The sequence below is a fragment of the Oryzias melastigma genome, linkage group LG22, assembly GCF_002922805.2.
Source record: "Oryzias melastigma strain HK-1 linkage group LG22, ASM292280v2, whole genome shotgun sequence".
In the NCBI taxonomy this organism is placed as follows: domain Eukaryota; kingdom Metazoa; phylum Chordata; class Actinopteri; order Beloniformes; family Adrianichthyidae; genus Oryzias; species Oryzias melastigma.
The window spans coordinates 14,151,989-14,173,360 of NC_050533.1; the positions used below are offsets into that span (position 1 = coordinate 14,151,989).

Below are 21,372 nucleotides of genomic sequence, written 5' to 3' on the forward strand. Positions count from 1 at the left end.
AAAAAAAAAAAAAAAAAAAAAAAACACTCAAAGTGATAAGAAGCAATTCAGATTTTGAGGTTCATGTTACATCCACTGCAATTACAAGAAATATTGATATCAGTATCAACATTGGTGACATTGACTTGTATTGGATTGGTATCGGCTCGATTTTTGCCAAAATCTCCCACAGTTTTCTGTATGAGCTACATCCTGAGCTTTTAACTGACCCCTAAGCTCGATTTTCTTTCACAAATCCAATATCGATTGTTCCTGCAAAAGCTGTCAAAGCGAGTTTTACGAATATTATCATATGTATTGTAGGATGTAACCCCACAGTCCTCTCCATGTTGTCCAATATTGTTTGGTTCTCCATCCATCCAGTACCTTTTAAAAAATAAATTAAAATTGTGTTAGTAAAACATTTTTGAAAAGGAAATATGTGTTATTCATGCTTCAGTACTTCCCACCTTCGATCCACCTCTGTAACATTGTTAATCCAGACCCATCTTCCCTCCGTCTCTCTGTCAGTGAGGCCAATCCAGAAACCCATTTCCCACACATTTCTGCCTCCCGACATTTTGTAAATGGTGCTGCTCACAAACTTCTGTGAAAGAACACAACAATTTCAAGCAAGTTTTGCAAATCACGCAAATTCAATTCAGCTTTTACTTTTTTTTTTACATAAACTTTTACAAGTTTTAATTGAGAACACAATGTTTTATACATTGATATAGTTCTTGGCCTATCAACAGTTCTTTTAAATGTATCTTCTTTTTTAGACACGGACAGAAGACTGAACAGTCCAACTTTTTAAGCAAAAGAAAACTAAACAAAAAATAATACAGAAAATATAGGTAGAATAATAAACAAAAACTTCACATTGCAATAGAGTAGCACAGTGGTTTTAGTTAAACTCTGGTCTGATTGGTGCAATACGCTCTCTCCAGAGTTTCAATTGTTTGTCAAATCTATCCAAATCCATCCTGATCGAGTATTTCACCATTATGTAAATATCCTGAACAACATTCCCCCAGTCATCAAAGGTAGGAACAGCATCTGTAAACCATTTTCTTGTAATACTATTTCCCAGCAATTAAAAAAATATTATATATATACTTTTTCTTACGGTCTACGAGATTAGTTGGTCTTCTCCTGAGACACAGGGTCTTAAATGCGTGAGGTAAGTCAGTTTTTTTTTGTTTTTGCCATGTTCCATCCCCTGTTTCATGTTCCTCCTCACCTGCTCCTCTGTACTATCTATCACGATCAGGTCAGCTTCACGTCCGATGCAGTCCATCCTGCTGTCCTGCCAACTCTTCGTGACATAAGAAGACTCGATGTAGGAAAAGAAATAGCAGGAGGAGTCCAGGAGATTCCATTTTTCTGGGCATCTTCCACATGTTCCCTCTGAGGCAAATGAGCTGCTGTCACTTCATACAGTTGTAAGAAAGCATACCTGACAAGAATTTGGAGAGCATATCTCACCTAAAGCTGTGATGTTAGCCTGAAGCTTTTCTTTTTCGGTTTGCAGGGCTTGGATCTGTTTCTGATAGTTCTCATTGAGCACTGTCTGCTGCTGAATTTGCTCCTTTAGCTTTACACGGTCCTGGATCTTCATCTGCAGATCCTTCTTGGCCTTCTCTTCAGCTTCAATCAAATCGCTGTGGTTGCTTCGCAGATCTGTGAGTTCACCGATGAGTTTCAAAGCAGCTGAGTGGGAATCCTTCAGGGAGGAGTCCTCTCTGACTCCAGCACCTGATTCAGGTTATTCCCATGATTCCAAACACAACAGGGGATAAAGAGAAATGAAGTTATGTCAAAAAGATGCAAATCTTAGTCATAGAAATCCAACTTTAGTTATAATGCACTTTTTCTATCACATGTGTGTTTTCCACTGTGATGGCTCTTGGTTATTTTTACATTTTAGTAAAATAAACCTACCATGCCTCATTGCAAAGGGAATTTTTCAAGACGAATTTAATTATTGATTTATCCCATTTCAAAACTATTTTTTGTGGTAGATTTCAATTGGATTCTGCCTCAGACAGATCGATCTGGTTGGACCGTAGAAATAGAAATTAATTGATCAACCAATTATTATACCCTTTCGGAAAAAGCTTGGCCACTGATCTGGAGAATCCCCCTGAGGAAAATACGGGAGTTATAACAAAATAAAAAACATAATAAAAAATATATATATAAATATATTGAAGAATTAAAATATCCAATGCATATATTTCTAAATTTTAGCTAGAAGTCAGATTAAAATGTAGGTCAAAGTGCTTTCTCACTCCTTATGTTCTATCCATTTGGTCACACAATAACCGTTAACCAGGGTTTCAGTTATTTGCACAACGACCCTTCGACTTGTGACTGTGGTATTTGGAAATCGAACGAACATCTCTTCCGCTTGCAAACAACTTCTCTACCTCTGGTTTAAAGCTCACAATAATGTAATAATGTGTCTCACAACTTTTTAAAACTTAAAAAGTAAAACCAGAAGACAAGTAACAATCACAAAAATCTGTTTCCTCATTGAACGAAATGACTGTTGTGCAATTATTAGAGTGTATAATAAGTGATTTCGTTTTTTGGCTCCAAGAAAAGAGAAAAAAACTTTAAAAGTCTGTACTTACACATCACTCCAAGAACAACAGCAATTATAAATAAAACAGCGTTCAGCAGTCCCAGGGACACAAGAACTACTCTGGAGTTTGGAACATTCCAGAATCCTACCAACAAAAATATTCATACTCAACAAAGTTACACAAAATTCATCTGTGGTCACACCAGCTTGGCTGACAACCACAAATTCATTTACTAATGTGTTATATATGATTGACGTGTTAAAGCATCAATTACTGCAGATTCAAACCTTACCTGTTCCAACCTTTTGAAAGGTTTCTTTAAAGAGTTGACCATCCATGTCAGTTCTCTGTGTCTGTGAGCTCTCTGTGGTTAAAGTGAGACTCCGTCTGCTGCTCAGTGGTTTGTGAACCAACTTCTTGGTAATCACAACTTCCAAACAGCTGACGATGTAAAAATGCTGTCACGCCATCATGTCTGAATGTTTCATTTCTTTAAATATCAGACCCAACGCTGAAACCACACTTAAAAAAAATCATCAAAAAAGTCTGAAAAGATCTTATCCAATATTTTGTCTTTATATGTAGTCTGATACAATCTAATCATTTTCATGCTGTAGTTTTGGAAATAACTTTATGTCTGTAGTGACACAACAGTTAAATTTAATATAACGTGTTTAGTTTTTATTTGATAGTTTTTGCCATCCCTGAAAAGAAAATTATCTAATTTAATATCTGTATTTACACTTCCAGAATCAAATATTGTTAGAGTTAAAAGTTGAACTGATTCTCTGTTACAGTTTAAAAGGCTCTTTATTTCCACCCAGGGTAAATTAAGAGTTGTCCTAATCTTTGGAGAATTACTTTTTAGGCAACTCTCGGTTTTTACATAAACTGCTCGCAAGGTAGATGAGACTAAAGATAACTACAGAATATGTCAGAATGACTATAAATGTGTCATCTTAATGCTGCAACACAAATAAAGACAGGTAGAACATCTGTACAGAGGAATAAAACAAATGTCAGGTTCAAACGCCAGTTAAGCAAAATCCTAAAAGTCACTCTGCATCATGTTTGTCATTTTAACAGTTTAGATAAGTACTTATGGGCACAATTTGGTGACATCCTGCTAACTAGAACAGTAACAGGCAAGAAACAAAAATACAGTAAGTTGTAACTCCTACAGTTAACCAGACCTGCTCTCCCTTATCTGTCAGTGTTTAGTTTTTCGCCCAATGTTTTGTGCTCTGCACAATCTCTGTTTTCATTACCCATAATTCTTCAGAGAGGCTAGCCCTTTCCACTGCTAAAAATGGTACTCTGTCATTGTTTATGCTACTAGAGTTTATTTTAAAATTCTCCAGAGACCTATTTGTACAATTATCATGTTAAGGTGAAGAAGGCTTTCTATCAAACTACAAGAATTTTTATCAGTATTATTTTCGTGTGTATAATTTGAATGTAGGACCAAGCTTTAACGCTTAATCTCTCCCTGCTTCAAAAGTCTGTATTTTATTTTATTTTTTCTGGAAGGATAATGAATTATTATTTAAAGTCCCACTGCAAACTACATGTTTTTCTATTGTTAAATTGTTTCCAGTGGTCTTTTAATCATGATTATCTTGTTATTACCCCTAATCAGAAAACTTCTCATTTTTTTAGACTCATTTTCTCCAGAATGGCAGGAGTTTATTAGAAATTTTCATCTGGATTGTGTATGGGGTTATTGGCACAGAAGTTAGCTCTACTAATATCCAATCAGCCATTTTTTTATACTCTCGCCTGCTAGCTTATAGCACCTCACAAACCCAAGCTAATGAGTCTAGCTGCTTTATTTTTCACAAGTGTGTATTTCAATTCTTTAATATAAATGCAATGACAATGGAAAGAACATTTAGTTGCAATTACATTGGCATAAAAGAATGAATTTACATGAACTAGTGGTAAGCTTTATTGAAAGATTTGGCATTTTTTGTGTGTTACTCAAAGGATTGTTGTATTATTTCCTCACTAGGTTATACAATATTGTTCACAATTAAATCACAGAAGCAAACCTATAATATAGATTGAATATTTACATGAAATTACATTTTCTTTGTCTTTTTGTGTATTATTTGTAATTGGTATACTTTGCATGAAAACATGAACGTGCTACAAAAGGCTCAACTAGGTTCAATAAGAACACAGGCAGTCAAAATTATTCAAAAATACTCATCAAAATAGACAAAAACTGCAACAGATTATATTTTCTCATTTCCATATAAGCGTACAGGATGTTTTTCAGCTTTTTTCTAGTATGATGCATAATGTAAAATAATGTGAGGTTTGTTTTTAGCAAGCAACGTTAGCTTAGCTTCTTTTCACACAGATATTCACGATGTGATTCACATCTTGCGTCAAACAATGACTTTAAACCTTTGTCTGTGTTCATAAGACCAACGCAGTGCTCGGCAGACCAATGATTGTTTGGCTCTCCGTCCATCCAAAACCTGAAGAAAAGTTTAAGAGAAATACTTTAATAATTTGATAGAAGACTCCCAATTAAAATCTAAAACACTTGGGTCACATATTAAAGGAATAATACTTTCTGACACATGTGACAAGGCAGATTAAATGTTTAAGGGTGGAGTTTGGTCATTTTCATCATTCAAAAAGTGAGTTTAAAATATAAACCGACCATCTTTGCAGTTCTTACCTCGTGTAGTTCAGAGTCGCGTTATTGATCCACTTCCAAGTGCCTTCTCTCTGATGATCTGTGAGGCCAATCCACAGTCCTCCAATTCCCCACAGATATGTTCCCCACTTCACTTTGGGTAAGCGCTCAAAAACCATTATCTGTAAAATAACATGGCAAAATCTCTTATGCTGTGGGTGTAATCATGAGCATTGACTGTGTTTATGATCAAGCCCCTTTTTTAAGTATTTCCAAAAATAGATTAATTTGCTTATAATTAAGTTAGTACGTTTTTGTACTTTACTTCATTCTTTAGTACGTTTAATGATTAAAATGTATTTCTAATTATTTAGGCTATTTATATAGTAAACCACAGAAATGTGGTAATGTAAGTATTTAGCTCAGGGCTCTGCAACCTTCAAGAACTGAAGAGCCATTTGGGTCGATTTCTTACTGACCACAAACCAGCAAGAGACACAAAGTCTTACTTCACTCTCTGAGAAAAAAAATAAGTAAGACACTGATTTGCATTTATTTTATTGTTTTTATTACAAATATAAATGAATACTTTTTTTTCTTTAAAGATAAATAGTTTTTTTTAACTAGGAAGTGCTTCATAACTTTTAACAGAGGTTCATCTAACTTTTTTTTCAAAATAAAATACACCCTGAACCATAAAGGATTATTTCATTGTAGCAAATGTAGTAGTTGTAGGTAGTATAATGTCAGCAGCAGTTTTAAAATAGTTTTTTTTAACATTCTGCGGTTCTTCTCAGCCAGAAATATTTAAATATAACTTGAAAAAAATAATTCAGAGCTAATTAAGTGACCCTTACTGTGTTTTTCAAACCAAAGAGTGGAGTTAAAACCCTCAGATTTGTTCAGAAATAGAAAATCTGCCTTATAATTCAGTGCAACCTTATTCTGGTTGTGACATCCAATTTAATTTTCTGTGCTACATGCTGCACAAAAATCTGTAAAAATGTTTAGTTCGACTTGTGATGCGTATTTTAAGCTGCATGTTACAATGTTTGAGTCAGTTTGATTATTTTTTTTTTACTAAAGGTATTTTTTTCAAAACTAAAATATTTTTTCTTTACCAAGAGAACTACGACAGAGCAGTAAAAGAGCCACATGTGGCTCTGAAGCCTCAGGTTGCAGACCCCTGATTTCTTTGCTGAAATCAACTTTTACAGATGTTTTTATGTTTGTTATGTTGTTTGTTTCAACTCACATGTTCCTCAACCGTGTCGAAAACAGCGAGGTCAGCCCCACGGCGGATGCAGTCTTCTCTGCTGGTGGTCCAGTTTATCCCTTTGTTGAATTGTCGCTTCCCATAAAAGTAGCATGATGTGTTTGACAAAAACCATCCTGGCATGCATAATCCACAGCTTTCCACTGTAATAAAGGTAGCTATTAATTAAAACCACAAATAAGGTTGAGTCTACAGTTCCCTGAACCACAGAAGAAGCAGTCTGACCTATATCCGATGTGTTTGACTGCAGCGCTGCTCTCTCTGCCTGAAGGAGTTCAAGCTGCTTTTGCAGTTCATCGTTGTGAGTCTTGTTGGACTCTAGCTGCAGCTTTATTTGCTGATTGCTCATGTGCTCTTTGACAAAATCTTGTTGGGTTTGTCCATCTTGAGCAGTTTCACTCATTACTCTTCGAAGCTGCTCCACCTCTGTCTTGAGTACTTGCGGCATAAGGTCGTTTTGGGGGAAATCCGTGATGCTTTCACCTGTAAGGAATAATAAAACCTCCTTATGTGACTTATGATTGTTTTCAAAAAACAAAAATATTGAATTTCTATTTGTTCTTTTCACATTTATTACAGCAGTATTATGTTCATGAAGGAGCTCATCAACACTTGAGTTATGTCCCACAAAGTATATTGAATATTGACTTCAAAAGAAAGACCTGATCAGTTATACTCACAGTTAATCCCGACTACGACAGCTGTTAACAACAAAATAACGTTCAGCAAGACTAAACACACAATAACTAGTGAATAAACTGGGAAGCTTCTGGACCCGACTCTGACCAGGCGCATGGACCCTGAGCAAATACAAACGGACATGAACTCAACAGAAATCAAAGAGTTCTAATCAATTTGAAGCAACGGAATTGTGTGATAAAATCCTACCTTTGCCTCCCATATGGTGGTATGATCTGCCAAATGGGCTGGGATCATTCTTTGAAACCATGTTTGAAAATCTTCAGGTTACTTATGTTTGTCTGCATGGAGCGCTCGGTCAGTGTTACAAAACCACGTGTCCACGTGAGCCTCTGTTATCAGCTTTAAACCTCACTCTTGTTTGGATAGTTGTTTCTGAAAGGGTTTGATAGGATTTCTTCCTCCCACCTTCCTGTGTCTCATCAGGGCAACAAAAATGACTCATCCTGGAGGTGTCTGTTTTTCTACTGACTAATTTAAAATAAATATCAATATGTTGCTAACTTTAATAAAAGGTTATCCCTGTAAAACACCATTTATAACACCATCTGATAGATCATTCATAATCATGAAAGCCCCCTCAGTGTATGTTTGAAAATACAGCTCTCTTTGGAAAAAAAAACCTGTTATGATTGTTACCGAAAATTTTAATGTTAACCAGTAAAAAATAGATTAACATATCACTTTTTCCTTAATCTATGACAATAAACAAACCTTAGATACAGAAATATTATCCACTGTGCCCTACATTTTCCTTTTGCTATAAGTATATGTCAGGAGTCAGCACTCTATCTCCCCCTCTGGTCACCGGTGGAAGTCATCTCCAGAGCACTGCCTGCACTACATCTCCCAGCAACCCCAAAGCACAGTTCCTGGATGCTGCTCAGCTGACTCATTTCACCCACAGGACACTTAAGCACTGCGAAGTATTGTTTGTGCCACCCTGCCTGCATTACCGAGCATTTCGATCTGGACCTGATCTTGTGTGTGTGACCCTGCTCTCTGATTGCTGACTGCCCTGACCCTCGCCTGAACACTAATAATCTCTTCTTGGATGATCCCATGTTTATAATTGATCCCCGCTTTTCTAGCCCTGGTTTAGCTTTGTGGACTTTTAGCTGTGCTTAGTTACTGTCTGAACTAATAAACCTGCTGGAGGTGGCAGTGGTGAATATATTTTAGCAGAAATGGGAATTGAATGGAATGAAACAACTTTGTAGGAAACTGCTTTAGAGGAGAGGGAGCACACAATTTGGTTACTTTGTTTGCAGATGTAATCTGACTACGAAGTTGTAGCAGGGTAATGTTACCAGACAACATGGGATGATAGTGTGAAGGATGACACACTGGAATGTCAGGCAGAGCAAAATAGAGCATTTGTGTGTAATTGAGAAGGTCTGAAGTGAAACGGTGAGGTTACAGGTGAGTAAGTGTTTAGGCTCAACAGTCCAGAGAAACAAAGAATGGGAAAGAAGTGAAGAGGTGTGTGCAAGCAGGTTTCAGGTGTGATGTGACAAAAGAGGGTCAGCAGGAATAAAAGGGCGTAGAGGTTCATGGTGAGAGCAGCCATGTTGTTGACCTGACACGTGAAGAATGATTCAAGAAAGACACCTGAGTAAAACCAAATTTAATGGATGAAGTCAAGGAAGACATGAAGGTGGTTGGTGTGAGTGATAAGGAAGCAGATGATAAGGTTAAGCTTTGACGACCCCTAAAGCAAACTGCCAAAAGACAAAGACAGATATGATTTCACCTCAATGACTTGCCCAAGCTCAGTCATTGCCCTCTTACAAATTTTTACCTCTCCTGGTCTATCTTCTCAAGAATATTTTGCTTAGAACGAAACCCAAGGCACACAAAATGTGGAACTTTCTTTATTTCTTGAAAATATGTATGAACTCTCGCCCCATTTTTTGTAACAACTTTATGAGGAACTTGGGTGGTTTGCTGGATGCTTCCTCACAAAGCTGAAAAAGTGCAACCATCAACATAACTTATTTAACTCTATTTGCAATTCTTTATTTTTAAATTTTTAAAGGGACTAAAGATGGAAATTAGCTTGAAAGGCCATAATCATATATGTTTGCATTTTAAAATGTTTTATCAATATATGCTGTCCCTGTCTTAAATAAACAATCAATCAATCAACTGACCTTTTAATCCAATAGTCTTGCATCACTTGAGGGATTAGTCGTCTCATTTCTTCTAACAGACATGTAATTGTTGGAAATGCATCAAAACAAATAGCTTGTTCAACCAGCAAGAGATCCTGTGTCTTTCAATCCTGTAATGTGGTTAAAAGGAATTCCCTTTGGCCTTTTAATTATGATTATGTCGTTTTTTTGGCAAAATCACACAACCTTTGTAATTTTCAAGGACAAAGTTTGTGCAATGCAGCAGGAGTTCATCAGAAATTTCCCTCTAACATCTGGACAGGACCTTTGGCATGGATATAAGCCTCTGCTGATATCCCATCAGCCCTTTTTTCACTCTCTGTAGCTTACAGCCTCTTACAACCCTAAACTAACATTACCAGTGCAACAAAAGTGGCACGCAATATTGGAGCTATCCAGCCGTACAGCTTGGACAAGGAAAACAAAAATGATCATTGATCTGTTTGTCCGCAAGTGAAAGCGGAGAAAGGAGACTTTGAACCTCCCATTTTCCTTGCTGTCAAAAAAACATAGTATTTTCAAATGAAAATTTTCATCCGCTCCTGATTCATCCCCACTTGAATAAAGAAATATCCATAAATGTAGTTTTAATCTTAAATTATGCTGTAGGCCTATCATGAGATTAAAAGATGCAAAACATGTTAAAACCCCAGGAACTCAATTTTCATTGGAGTGGGTCTTTTAAAGTGCTTCACACAAATTAAAAACTTTAGCAACACAAAAGCAATTTCAATAAATAAAATAAAAATAAAATAAAATAAAGAAGCTAAGACAAATGTAATCAGACAGATTAGATAATAAAAGTACATTTAAACAAAAACAAATGAGAAGAGGCGAGTATAGGAATCAATCTTAGATTTAAATTATATATTTAAAAAAGGTACACCTTGAAATTTTTAAAGGGGTCGAAAACAAATACTTCAAGATGCAGTTTTGACAGCGACGGACCGTTTCCGGGTTCATGCCTCGAAAACAATGAACTACCGCTTTCACTAAAATGGCTTATTTCATTAATTGTCTTCCCTTTCCGTTCGATTTATACAACTTTTGCACCCATGTGTACACTTGAAGTCATAATTAACTTCAGAAAGATAATATTAGACATAGTCGGTCTTTCGTTTCCATCAAGTTAACAGCTGTAATGTAAAATGATGTTCCGGAAGTACATTTTGCTCCCTTTCGCTGTAAAACACTCTCCAGCAGTTAAAGTAAAGAAACCTTTTATTTTGTAAATCCAGAGAAAAGTTGTCGAAGAGTCGTTTTCCTTTTATGATTACTTGACATTTGTCTAGCTCCTTTAGTTGCACGCATGTTTTTAAACGTGTTTGTCTAACTTTATAAGCTTCAAGTGCCTTTGAGTAATCTTGTATAACAAGTGCTTGGACAGGTCTTCTGCGTTAGCCGTAAACATGTCGTACGCGTGCACGAGCTTATAGGAGCGACTCGGAAAGTGTTGTAGGCCTTTTTGAGGTGTTTTCATCCCTCGTTTTTGGCTAACAGCAAACCCCATTAACAGAAAATGTCACTGCACGAATATGAGCGGCATTTTGACTCGCTAAATTCGGAATTGGGCGGCGGGTCTGTGGTCAGTGAGCCGTCTTCTTCGGGTACGTTTTATGGCGAAGAGGAGAAGTTACACTACATTCCTATCCGGATCCTGGGAAGGGGGGCGTTTGGCGAAGCGACTCTGTACAGGAGAACTGAGGTGAGCTAGATACCATTATAAAAATAAGTAAATATTTACTATTTTAAAATGCATATATATTCTAATTTATTTTTTTATTTTTTCCCCCTAAATAAGCTGAGTTGGAATAAAGTTGTCTTAGTGGTTTCGCCCACTGACATTTACTTCTGTCAATGGTTTCGCCCTTTTTGTTTATTTGGTGGATTTAAATAAAGTTGAATTTTATTACATTTTTCCCTATGAAAAAGTGTGTTTATTACGTTATAATAGATCATCGTAAATATGTTATTTTCTAAATACATTGTCTAAATAAATAATTGATGATTGATTTTGAGTCCTCATCTTTTTACATGGTCTTTTTTTATTTTATAATACAGTGTCTTATTAATTTGGTCATATTATTGTATTTTAATATGAATAATGCTGCAAAGATTGACTAAATTTTAGTTAAATACCTAGCATATTTAACTGTTTATTATGTGTATATCTCCTATTTTATAATTCCTCTTTAAAAACTATTTCGTACAGTCGTCTCTAATTTGTTTTTGTTTTTCGTCTCAGGATAATTCCTTGGTGGTGTGGAAAGAGGTGGACTTGAACTCGCTCTCAGAAAAAGAACGACGAGATGTCATGAATGAAATCAACATCCTCTCCATGCTGGAGCACAACAACATAATAGCTTACTTCAACCACTTCATGGATAAAAACACTCTGCTCATTGAGTTGGAGTATTGCAATGGTATGTATGATCTTCCACCTTCTTGTTTCCTTTTCAAAGATTTACTTCAGGGAATGCTTTTGTCCTGACAGGAGGAAATTTGTATGATAAAATTGTTCAGCAGAAGGGAGCTCTTTTTTCCGAGAAGGTATGAAAGCACCCTAGGCTTTTGATTTACCTGAATATTTTTATTTTCAAAACTTTTTAATGATTATTTGTGACTTTTATAGGTAGTTATATGGTACCTGTATCAAATTGCTTCAGCGGTGGCCCACATTCATAAAGCTGGGATCTTACACAGGTAACTTCCATACAAGGGGCACAAATTTCTGTTTTCAAACAATTGTGTTGATGTATTTTCACTTTTTTTGCTTGCTGTCTGCAGAGATATCAAAACTTTGAACATTTTCCTGACCAAGACTGACCTCATCAAACTGGGAGACTATGGCCTTGCAAAGAAGCTGGACTCTGAGTTTTCGATGGCAGAGACGGTAAGGATGTGGATGAGGAAACATTTGATTTATACATTAAAAAAAATACTTTGAATTTTTGTCTTCTTTGTATGTCCAGTGTGTAGGAACTCCATATTACATGTCACCTGAATTATGCCAGGGAGCTAAGTACAACTTCAAATCAGACATTTGGGCTGTTGGTTGTGTTCTTTATGAAGTCTTAACTTTAAAAAGAACATTTGATGCAACAGTAAGTTTGACTGCTTTTTCATAAACAGTTCAATCATCTTTCTTTTTTTGCTTACTTAAATGCATTTCTGCATCTTCTGCATTTGCTCAGAACCCTTTAAACCTCTGTGTTAAAATAGTCCAAGGCAACTGGACTATGGAAGTGAACTCTGACATTTATTCGTCCGGACTGTTGAAGCTGGTATATGAGTGTCTCGATCAGGTAGGTGTGTTGATCAGTTTCACAGAGTAAATGGCGTTACCCCTGAGCGGCGATGATTCACTTCTTTTTGTTACAGGATCCTGCAAAAAGGCCAACAGCCGAGCACATTCTGGACCAGCCTTTCATCTCCTCTATCAGACAGTGAGAATATATACATTTTAAAACTTTTGAAAATATTTCTTCACCTTTTTCATAATTAATTTGAAACATTTGCTTAATTTTTTTTCAGGGACCTTGAAGAGCAAGTTGTCTTGCTGAATTCAGCAATGAAGAGACCAAAGTTGGTATCTTTTTTCAAAATTAATTACGTAATTGATATACACATAATCTGTAATCAACTTGTATCGCATAGATTGAGTACTGTGTCGGAGAGTCCCATCGCCGTGGTGACCACGCGTTCGAGGGAGGTGTATTATTGGGGAGGAGGGAAGTTCACCCCCCAAAAACTTGACTCGTTCAAAGCAGGCAGCAGTGCCCAACACGTGTGTGCAGGAGAGAATCACTTTGCAGTGGTGACAGTAGAAAAGGAGCTGTACACCTGGGCTGTAAGTGTTTAAGGGTCACATTTGGAGAATGTACTGCGACTGTACTTGTTCAGCACTCAAAAATACGTTCTCAAACTCTTAGAATGTCCAAGGTGGGGCCAAAATGGTGGGGCAGCTGGGACACGGAGATCAGGCCTCCTATCGACAGCCAAAGAGGGTGGAGAAGCTCCAGGGGAAGGCCATCCGACAGGTGGCGTGTGGAGCAGACTTCACTGCCTGTGTAACTGGTGAGTGAGGAGAAGATTCTCTCAGGAAAACAGAATCTGGTGACAAATGTGTTTCTTTTGCAGATGAAGACCAGATGTACATGTTCGGCTCAGACTATTATGGTTGCATCGGGGTGGAGGGTGAGCTGGGGTCGGAGATTTTGGAGCCAGTGCTGCTGGAGTTTTTTGAGGGGCGACCTGTTTGGCAGGTTTCGTGTGGAGACAACCATGTGGTGGTGTTGACTCAGGCTGGGGACATCTACTCATGGGGCTGCGGAGAATACGGTACATCTAATTGCTGCTTTGAGCATCAATATAGCCGCTTTTATCATGTTCAGCCACCAGATGGCGACAGCAAGTCAGTGTTATAAAGTTAATTGTATATTTTCAAAGAGTTTGAATTAAAATTTTGTAGATTTTTTTAAATTTTAGAATTATTTCTTTTGTCTTATGGTTTCAGGGCGTCTTGGTCTGGAGTGTGAAGATGATTTTTCTTCTCCAATGCAAGTAAGTTTAAATTTTTTTGCTTTACAGGAGCACCAATCTGTTTAAAAAAGTTAGTTTGTTCATCTTCAGTGTTCTCTAACCTTTGCATTTACTATCTTTATTATCTTACTACAGGAGCCTAATTACTGCAGTGACTAACGTTTGTATCTTTCATCCTATAAAAGACATTTTAGGGGTTTTGTGTTGGTTTATCTGCTTCTTCTTCTTTTGTTACTAACATATCTGTTTGTCTTACTGCAGATGTTCCAGTTTTTTGTTTCCTCTCCTCAGTCTTGAAGCAGTCCATAGTAGATTGTTGCTACTAATAAGTCAGATTCTGCTGGATGTTTTTCCTGGATTTCCATGGATTAAATTGCAGCCATCAAAGGAAGATATTGTTCTCTGCATATCTGACATTCTGTCTTTTTTTTTTATTCATTTGTCTTCTCAGGTAGAGATTCCTAAAGGTGCTTCTATTTCCTCTGTCTCATGTGGCAGCGATAGCACCTTCTTTTTGACAGAGACCGGTAAAGTGCTAGCGTGTGGAAACAACGAGTTCAACAAACTGGGGTTAAATCAGGGCATCTCTGGAATCAAGAATCACCCCGGAGAGGTATGGATCTGTGTTTTAAGTACTTTTAATGTATTATGATGAAGCTTTTTATCAAGTCTGTTTTTTTTTTGTTTTTTGGCTTCACCCACCAGGGTTACCAAGGGATACCGTACACTACCACAATGACCCTGGTAAAGCAGCTGTCACGCTTCAAGATCCAGGCCATTTCTCCTGGGAAGACTCACACTGCTGCTATTGATGGTACATAAAAAGATCTTCTTTATTTTGTTATGCAATACAACTGATAGAAGCTTTAAGCAGCAGTTTTTGTGTGTTTTTATTTTCTAACTTTGCAGAACGAGGTCGTTTGATCACATTTGGTTGTAATAAGTTTGGACAGCTGGGTGTGAAGGACTTCAAGAAGCACGCTGGTGTGCAGGTCCTTGTTGGCCCCTTTGGAGGCAAGACAGTGACCAAAGTGTCTTGTGGAGACGGATTCACCATCGCGGCGACAGAAGGTGAGAAGTTCTGAAAAAAATTTACACTTTTTATAGATTTAGTATGTTTTTAATGTGTAAAGAAGGAAAACGTTTGATTGGAGTAAAGTGGAATCTGCAGTGCTACAGAGAATAAAATTCCTCTAAACAAAAATTAGTTTAAGTTTAATTTAAAGCCTTATTGCTGCTCCACATTTAGGAGATATTTCATTTGATGGTTTTTTTTCCCTGCAGACAATCAGATCTTCGCATGGGGAAATGCAGGAAACGGGAGGCTGGGAATGCCTGCCGATAGGGGTTTTGGTTCGGAGGTTTGCCCCGCCCTGCCCAGGCCCATCTTTGGTTCCCTCCATCATGTACCCGACCTCTCGTGCCGTGGCTGGCACACTATTATTATCATAGGTGGGTAATGGAAAAAAATGAGAGAAGCAGGTCAAACAGAAAACAATGTGATTAATACTTATTTTTTCTTTAACTTAAAGAAAAAGTCCTCAACTCCAAGACCATCCGTTCAAACAGCAGCGGACTCTCAATTGGTAAATTATTTTATTTTATATTTAGCAGAGAATCCTCCTAAAAATATTGAGTGAGCAGCAGTGCCATTGATGGAAATGTTTGTTAATGTTCAATCAAGACATATTAGACCACCTTTGCTTTGTGTCTTTATGCTGTTTCCAACTGATGACAACTAAAAAACAGCTCACTTAAATGAAAATTCCGTTTTGTGGGCGTGAAAAAGGGCTCGGCCACGACGGATCAACATCCACCGTTGATCTGGACTTGGATCCCGGATCGGAGACTGAGTGCCGTGGCAGGAGTCTTGGAGGAACACGGGAGGTTAACGTGGACGAATGCTTCATGGAGACCCCGATGATGTCAGCTGCAAATCAGACTGGAGACAGCTCCTGTCCTCTGTGGCTTCAAAAGGTTTGCTATAAATGCTTTAAAGTCCCACTCTGATCATCTTTTTAACTATTTCAATTTTTTTCCCAGTGGTCTTTTATTTATGATTATGCTGTTTTTAGCCAAAATTAAAAAAAAAACAAAAACTGTTGTTTTCTAGGACATAGTCTCTGCAGAGCGGCAGTAATTGTTTAGAAATTAGCCTCTGAGTTGTGGGTGAGACTGTTTGCCCTCTTTCCTCTCTCCATTGCAGAGAGCTCAAACCGGGGAGCTTGTGGCCCACCCAGTATATTTTCTACAACACAAATAAGCGCTTTTTCAAACTGCATTTTTTTGTCTCCTCCTGATTCACAATGATTTGAATAAAAAGAAATTCTCAGAAATTCAATTTTAAGCATAATTTTCTTCATATATGTCCTCCGTCATCAGAATAATGCCACAAGAACATGTTAAAACCCCCATCTTTCTTTTCTTTAAGAGTGTGTCAAGATCTAAAAACAGAAATGTGAGCACTCTAAACAGCTGTCCTCTATTCCAACAGGAGCTAGAAGACGCAGAGTTCATCCCAATGCCAGAAACGGGCGACGACGACATTCTCCCGTCTGTGTCCGAGAGCTTCACTCGCCCATACGAGGACCTGAAAGAGCTCAAGGCAGCAGCAGATGCTGTCAGCACCGCAAAAAGCCTCTCGGTAATGCCTGATGGGAGATGACATATCTAAAGTTCCCCTAACAGTAACTATAATCACTGATGCTGCTCTGCAGGAAACACGAGTGAGCTTTGATGCAATCAACGGTCTGGATGGAGGTGATGTCTGCAGAAAGGGGGAGTCTGGTGCTTGCTGTAAAGCAAGTAGAGAGGTGGCTCAGGTATTGCAGTTACTCTTATTTATGTAAATTCCCCCTATGCATGTCAAAGCTGCATTTTTTTTTTTTTTTTTTGTAGTTGCAAGAAATGCTCGTCCATCAAGAAAGGAGGATTCAGATGCTGGAAAAGCAGGTATTTTTAAAACTTAAACACACACTCCATCTTATTGTTAACATGCTGGGATACCTTGCATATATTTTTTTTGTATCTCAAGGTCAGTGAACAGAAAAAGGAGAACGAGAAGCTCTGGGCGGCCATCAATCGCACCGCAGGGCAGGAAACGGGTCTCAACAGCGACAGAAACAGTCTCTCTGCGCCAACGGGAGGCGGGAGAAGAGGGGAGCTGACCAATCACGGAGGCCGATCTGCCGGAGCAAGTGTGTGAGCTTTAACCTAAGAAACGCTTGAGAGAGAAAAGAAGTGTCACCAAAGATGCATTTATAAGATTCTAAACATTTCACACTCCTTTGTTGGACCTCTGAAAACGTTGGCTGGATTTAAGTAGATAAAAGCACGAGAAAGCAAATCCGATCAGTGTTATACTGCAGTGTAAATGTTTCCAATATTTCTATAGACTTGATGTTTCAGCATTTACACAAAAAGGCCTCAATTTTAGTATTTTTCAAATGCAAAGAAAAGAAACTTTATGAAGTTGTGTTCGCTGTGTGTTTGAGTTCCTTCCCACGTTTGTTTGACATTTTGGGATTTGCTATGCAAAACTTTGATCCTTTCTAAATGTACCTGTTGTACTATAAAAACTATGCATAAACTGCAAAACTACTGACATATTTCTAAAGCAGTTGCTTTTCTTTTGTACCTTATCTTTGCCTCCAAAGTTCTTGTATTAAATAGTTGTGACATATGAGTGCCTAAAAGGTTTCCAAAATGCGTGTGAACAATTAAGAACTTTTAAAAAAGCTTATTTTGAAACTGTAATATTTTGGTTTTCATATTTTGTTTTAAATGTTTTTGTCGTTGGTACTTTCTGTAATATTCTGATGCTTTTTGTGCATTTTTTTTGTAAACGCAAACACTTTTTTTGCTCTCTTTGTGTTTGTTTTGGATGTGTTTGTTAGTTTAGTTTGGGTTTGTGAGCATTGCACAATCTTTTACTGTTTGAAAGCTTGTTACCTTTAAAGATGTTTTCAATTATTTTAGCTGTCTAAAAAACTATACCAAAGAAACAACTTGTATGAATAACTAGATGATTAGGTTTGATTTTGGATATTTGATAAGGGGTCTATTGAAAAGCAGTTTTTTAAATATATTTGTTGCAAATGTTTTATCATATTTATGAAAATTTCGTGAATGTTAACCCCCTTTTAAAAACTGAATTGATAGATGAGTTTTAGGACTTTTTCTTTGCTTGTTTTTAAAGCATCTAAGGCCTTCAACTGAACTGCCATACATTAAACAGAGATTTTGCAAACAACTTTCAGGGTTTTATTTGCTGGTTTTTCAAAGTTCTGCTTGTCATTGTCAACTAAAATTTTAAAAAAAATTATCATCTAAAATACTGAGATCTTCGTCATTTATCACCTGAAATATGTTCTTCATTCTCTCATCTGATCTCTGATTTATCTATTCTTTTCCAGATAAAGAGAATTGAGCCTTTTTTCATCTACCAGCATGCTTCTTTGTTTTTTGCATAGAAAGACCAGATTGTGTTGAAGTTTCTGCTCTTTCAGAAAGTCTTTGTATTGCCTCAATTTTCTAAAACGTGCAGTATTGTCCGCTTTTCTAAGTTTTCTGAGCAGTTCTTCCACAAACACTATTGTTTAACCTGTTTTTTTAATCAACTAGCCAGTTTGAACTTTTCTTCTCCTTTGAGTTTTACCACAACATATTACCTAACTCAAACAATTTCTCTTTTTACACAAAACCAATTTTGTAAAAAGACAGGTTGCTTGAAGAATAAAAAATGTGCATTTTTTTATTTATTATTTTTTTTTATCTGCCAGGAAAATATTTTTGACATGTTTTAAGAGAGAACTACTACTGCATTTAATGACTTCAGTTTTTTATGGTTTAGGCGAGACGTTTAAGTATAGGGGTGTAATGATTGATTGATTTATCAATTTCTACTCCAACCAGATTGACCTGTCAGGGGATAGCATCAAATTGATGTATATTATGTATATAAATTTTAAATTAGACAAATCAATAATCGGATTGATTTAGGAAAATTACCATTTGGATTGAGGTATGGTTGGTTTATTTTACTATAATGTAAAAAAGACCAAGGTCCATCACAGCGGACAACAAACACGTGATGCAACAAAAAACATTTCAAACCGTCATTACAGTCCAATGTGTGGAAATATATATTTTTTCTATTTTGCAAAGATATGACCAGTGTGGCATTGTGATCTAATAATGTTCAGTTTGTATTATTTTTAATGCAGGGAAAAGCAATGTTAGGATGAACTCTATGAAACTAAAATGTGAATGGATTTGCCATTAATTCTTGTAAACTTGTTTGATGGTACACATATTTAATTTACATTTAATTATCTTGCAAGAAATCCAAGGAATCTGGGAAACTTCACATGCACCGTATGTATATATTTGGGTCACACTGATTGATTTTTTTGGCTGAAGATGACATGAATTAATTTTAGATCAGTGAATTGGATCGTTCAAAATGAACCAAAATCAAACTTGAATCGAATCGGCAACCAAAACTATCGAATTGAATGTTGTTAAAGCCCATTCGTGTGTATCTTTTTTTTTTAAACCCTCTTCCAATGGGAACTGAGGGGGAGACTCATTGTCATAGAATCTAATGTATATTTAAACAATAATCTTTCACTTTTAACTCGCAATTATGGGACCATATTTAAGCTTTGAATTATTGAAACAAAACAACAAAACGGATGGGGCCTCATTGTGTCCGAAATCTAACATGGTTTAGTCCATTTTCCCTTCAAATGTGTATGTCACACTCGCGCTGCCTGATTGGTCCGGAGTAAAACGTCATTTCCGGGAAGAACTCTCATCACTTCCTAAAGCTGCATCCCCGTATGTTTTGAATTCGAGATCTTTCTCAGTCTCCTAGGGTTTCTTGCAAAGGTAAAAGAAACTACCAAGTTAGAAATACAAATGCGTTTATCCTGCATAATAGTTATGAAAATAGCCATATTTTTTTGTTTGAGTGTTTTCATTTTTAAGCCACTAAAAGCTCAAAGGTAACGTAAATGTCTTAGCAGAGCTAGCATCCCTAAAGGTGTTTGTTGGATTTCGTGTTGATCCAAGTTCAGGACCGAATCTTGTGCTGTTTTCCCTTTTTTGTAGATCCACAATGTCTGATGAAGAGTTAATTTCTGTGGATTATGAAATATTTGGCCGAGTACAAGGAGTGTTTTTTCGCAAATATACCCAAGTGAGTGTGTTATTGAACTAAAACTAGCTCTTTGTTTTTAAAAACACACCAATTTACTAACCTACTGCGATCATTTGTATGTCATTTTTTTGTTAATGTTTACTATTTTTTTTTTGCTTTGTCAACTGTCATTTAGTTTAGTTGTTTAATTATTTACCTCACGTTTTTTTCCCCATCACTATGAAGCCCTGGACCTGAAATTATTTTTTTTTTTTAAATCCCTCAAATTAATCATTTGTGGCCACATATTATTTTTTTGTGCGCTCAAATAAGCATTTTGAGGCCTAGAACAGAATAGAATTGAGGAGCATGAAATTAAGGACAGTTGCTGCGCTCTGGAACCATTTGATGGTTTAACACAGCAGTCCAACCCCTTAATGCTGATTGTCAAGCAAAGAGGCAATGGGTACCATTTTAAGTCTTTAGTCTGGTTTTGAACTTACGACCTCCCAGTCTCAGGGTGGACACTCAACCACAAGGCCTCTGAGCATCAGTTCCTACTGCTAATTTGTGCTCGCAAAATATTAATTTGTGTCCAAAAAAAATACACATTTGAAGCCACTAATTTATAATTCGAGGAAACATTTTTTTTGTCATGTCCAGAGTAACAAATGATTAACTATGTAAACAATTGATTTCTGTTTGTGTGTTAATCCATCGGGTCGACATTCTAAAAGTTTAGAATGCATGGATAATGATATAGCCTTTGTTGGTCAATTTTCTGTTTAGCTTCTTGCACCACTTTCAGAAATAACTATACCAGCTTTTTTTGTTCTTCAGGCTGAGGGGAAGAAACTTGGCTTAGTCGGCTGGGTTCAGAACACCAGTGCTGGGACGGTTCAAGGGCAGCTACAAGGTCCACGCGGCAAAGTGAAGGAAATGCAAGAATGGCTTAGATCAACCGGAAGCCCCAAGTCACGCATAAGCAAAGCAGAGTTCAAGAATGAAAAAACAATTGATAGCTTAGAACACTCATCTTTTAACATAGTGAAATGAAGTAGATTCATTTCACCATGTTGTTATTCTTAAAATGCATGACATATTTATTTAGTTTTATTAATAATACTATTTTAATGGTTGCATTAAAGGAACTATGTTGAACTCCAAATGTGAAACCACTCCGTAAGAAGCAGTTAAAAAAAAGGTTAACCTTTATCTGGACTGTTAATAAGAAATAAATTGGGTTTAATTTAAACTGTTTTTTCTGGTGTTTGTATTTCTACTAATATAAACAAAAAAACGAAATCTAAATGTATTTT

General features: G+C 36.7%; 4 protein-coding genes across 4 annotated transcripts; 2 read left to right on the plus strand and 2 right to left on the minus strand.

Annotated features, from left to right (window-relative positions):
- Positions 1–6: 6 nt before the first annotated feature.
- Positions 7–2,821, minus strand: LOC112144660 (CD209 antigen-like protein C). The gene is made up of 5 exons (XM_024269317.2): positions 2,619–2,821; positions 1,468–1,737; positions 1,223–1,389; positions 450–586; positions 7–366 (listed from the first exon to the last, which is right to left on the minus strand). The coding sequence occupies exons 1-5, from the start codon at positions 2,620–2,622 to the stop codon at positions 201–203; spliced, it is 744 nt and encodes a 247-aa protein (XP_024125085.2). The 5' UTR covers positions 2,623–2,821; the 3' UTR covers positions 7–200.
- Positions 2,822–4,006: 1,185 nt separating this feature from the next.
- Positions 4,007–7,545, minus strand: LOC118597982 (CD209 antigen-like protein E). The gene is made up of 6 exons (XM_036209859.1): positions 7,385–7,545; positions 7,177–7,296; positions 6,722–6,979; positions 6,476–6,639; positions 5,263–5,402; positions 4,007–5,056 (listed from the first exon to the last, which is right to left on the minus strand). The coding sequence occupies exons 1-6, from the start codon at positions 7,443–7,445 to the stop codon at positions 4,912–4,914; spliced, it is 888 nt and encodes a 295-aa protein (XP_036065752.1). The 5' UTR covers positions 7,446–7,545; the 3' UTR covers positions 4,007–4,911.
- A 3,056-nt stretch (positions 7,546–10,601) lies between these two features.
- Positions 10,602–18,163, plus strand: LOC112142356 (serine/threonine-protein kinase Nek9). Its single transcript, XM_024265645.2, has 23 exons — positions 10,602–11,074; positions 11,615–11,792; positions 11,864–11,919; positions 12,002–12,072; positions 12,157–12,262; positions 12,342–12,473; positions 12,564–12,674; positions 12,751–12,815; positions 12,904–12,954; positions 13,027–13,219; positions 13,302–13,446; positions 13,510–13,710; positions 13,886–13,932; positions 14,363–14,524; positions 14,617–14,725; positions 14,821–14,982; positions 15,196–15,363; positions 15,444–15,497; positions 15,701–15,888; positions 16,406–16,555; positions 16,629–16,733; positions 16,810–16,863; positions 16,946–18,163. The coding sequence occupies exons 1-23, from the start codon at positions 10,889–10,891 to the stop codon at positions 17,114–17,116; spliced, it is 2,865 nt and encodes a 954-aa protein (XP_024121413.1). The 5' UTR covers positions 10,602–10,888; the 3' UTR covers positions 17,117–18,163.
- Positions 18,164–19,678: 1,515 nt separating this feature from the next.
- Positions 19,679–21,308, plus strand: acyp1 (acylphosphatase 1, erythrocyte (common) type). Its single transcript, XM_024265658.2, has 3 exons — positions 19,679–19,919; positions 20,026–20,113; positions 20,894–21,308. The coding sequence occupies exons 1-3, from the start codon at positions 19,834–19,836 to the stop codon at positions 21,107–21,109; spliced, it is 390 nt and encodes a 129-aa protein (XP_024121426.1). The 5' UTR covers positions 19,679–19,833; the 3' UTR covers positions 21,110–21,308.
- The last annotated feature ends 64 nt before the right edge of the window (positions 21,309–21,372 follow it).

Bases quoted from the DNA above. Each gene is read 5' to 3' on its own strand.
- LOC112144660 (XM_024269317.2), bottom strand. The intron at 1,390-1,467 runs GTGAGATATGCT...CATTTGCCTCAG, and splicing joins GGCTAACATCACAGCTTTAG to AGGGAACATGTGGAAGATGC. The intron at 587-1,222 runs GTGAGGAGGAAC...GTTCTTTCACAG, and splicing joins TAGATAGTACAGAGGAGCAG to AAGTTTGTGAGCAGCACCAT.
- LOC118597982 (XM_036209859.1), bottom strand. From the start codon at position 7,445: ATGGTTTCAAAGAATGATCCCAGCCCATTTGGCAGATCATACCACCAT. The intron at 6,980-7,176 runs GTGAGTATAACT...TATTCCTTACAG, and splicing joins TGTCGTAGTCGGGATTAACT to GTGAAAGCATCACGGATTTC. The intron at 5,403-6,475 runs GTGAGTTGAAAC...GTTATTTTACAG, and splicing joins TCGACACGGTTGAGGAACAT to ATAATGGTTTTTGAGCGCTT.
- acyp1 (XM_024265658.2), top strand. From the start codon at position 19,834: ATGCGTTTATCCTGCATAATAGTTATGAAAATAGCCATATTTTTTTGT. The intron at 19,920-20,025 runs GTAACGTAAATG...CCTTTTTTGTAG, and splicing joins AAGCCACTAAAAGCTCAAAG to ATCCACAATGTCTGATGAAG. The intron at 20,114-20,893 runs GTGAGTGTGTTA...TTTGTTCTTCAG, and splicing joins TTTTTCGCAAATATACCCAA to GCTGAGGGGAAGAAACTTGG.
- LOC112142356 (XM_024265645.2), top strand. From the start codon at position 10,889: ATGTCACTGCACGAATATGAGCGGCATTTTGACTCGCTAAATTCGGAA. The intron at 12,263-12,341 runs GTAAGGATGTGG...TTGTATGTCCAG, and splicing joins AGTTTTCGATGGCAGAGACG to TGTGTAGGAACTCCATATTA. The intron at 13,933-14,362 runs GTAAGTTTAAAT...TTGTCTTCTCAG, and splicing joins ATTTTTCTTCTCCAATGCAA to GTAGAGATTCCTAAAGGTGC.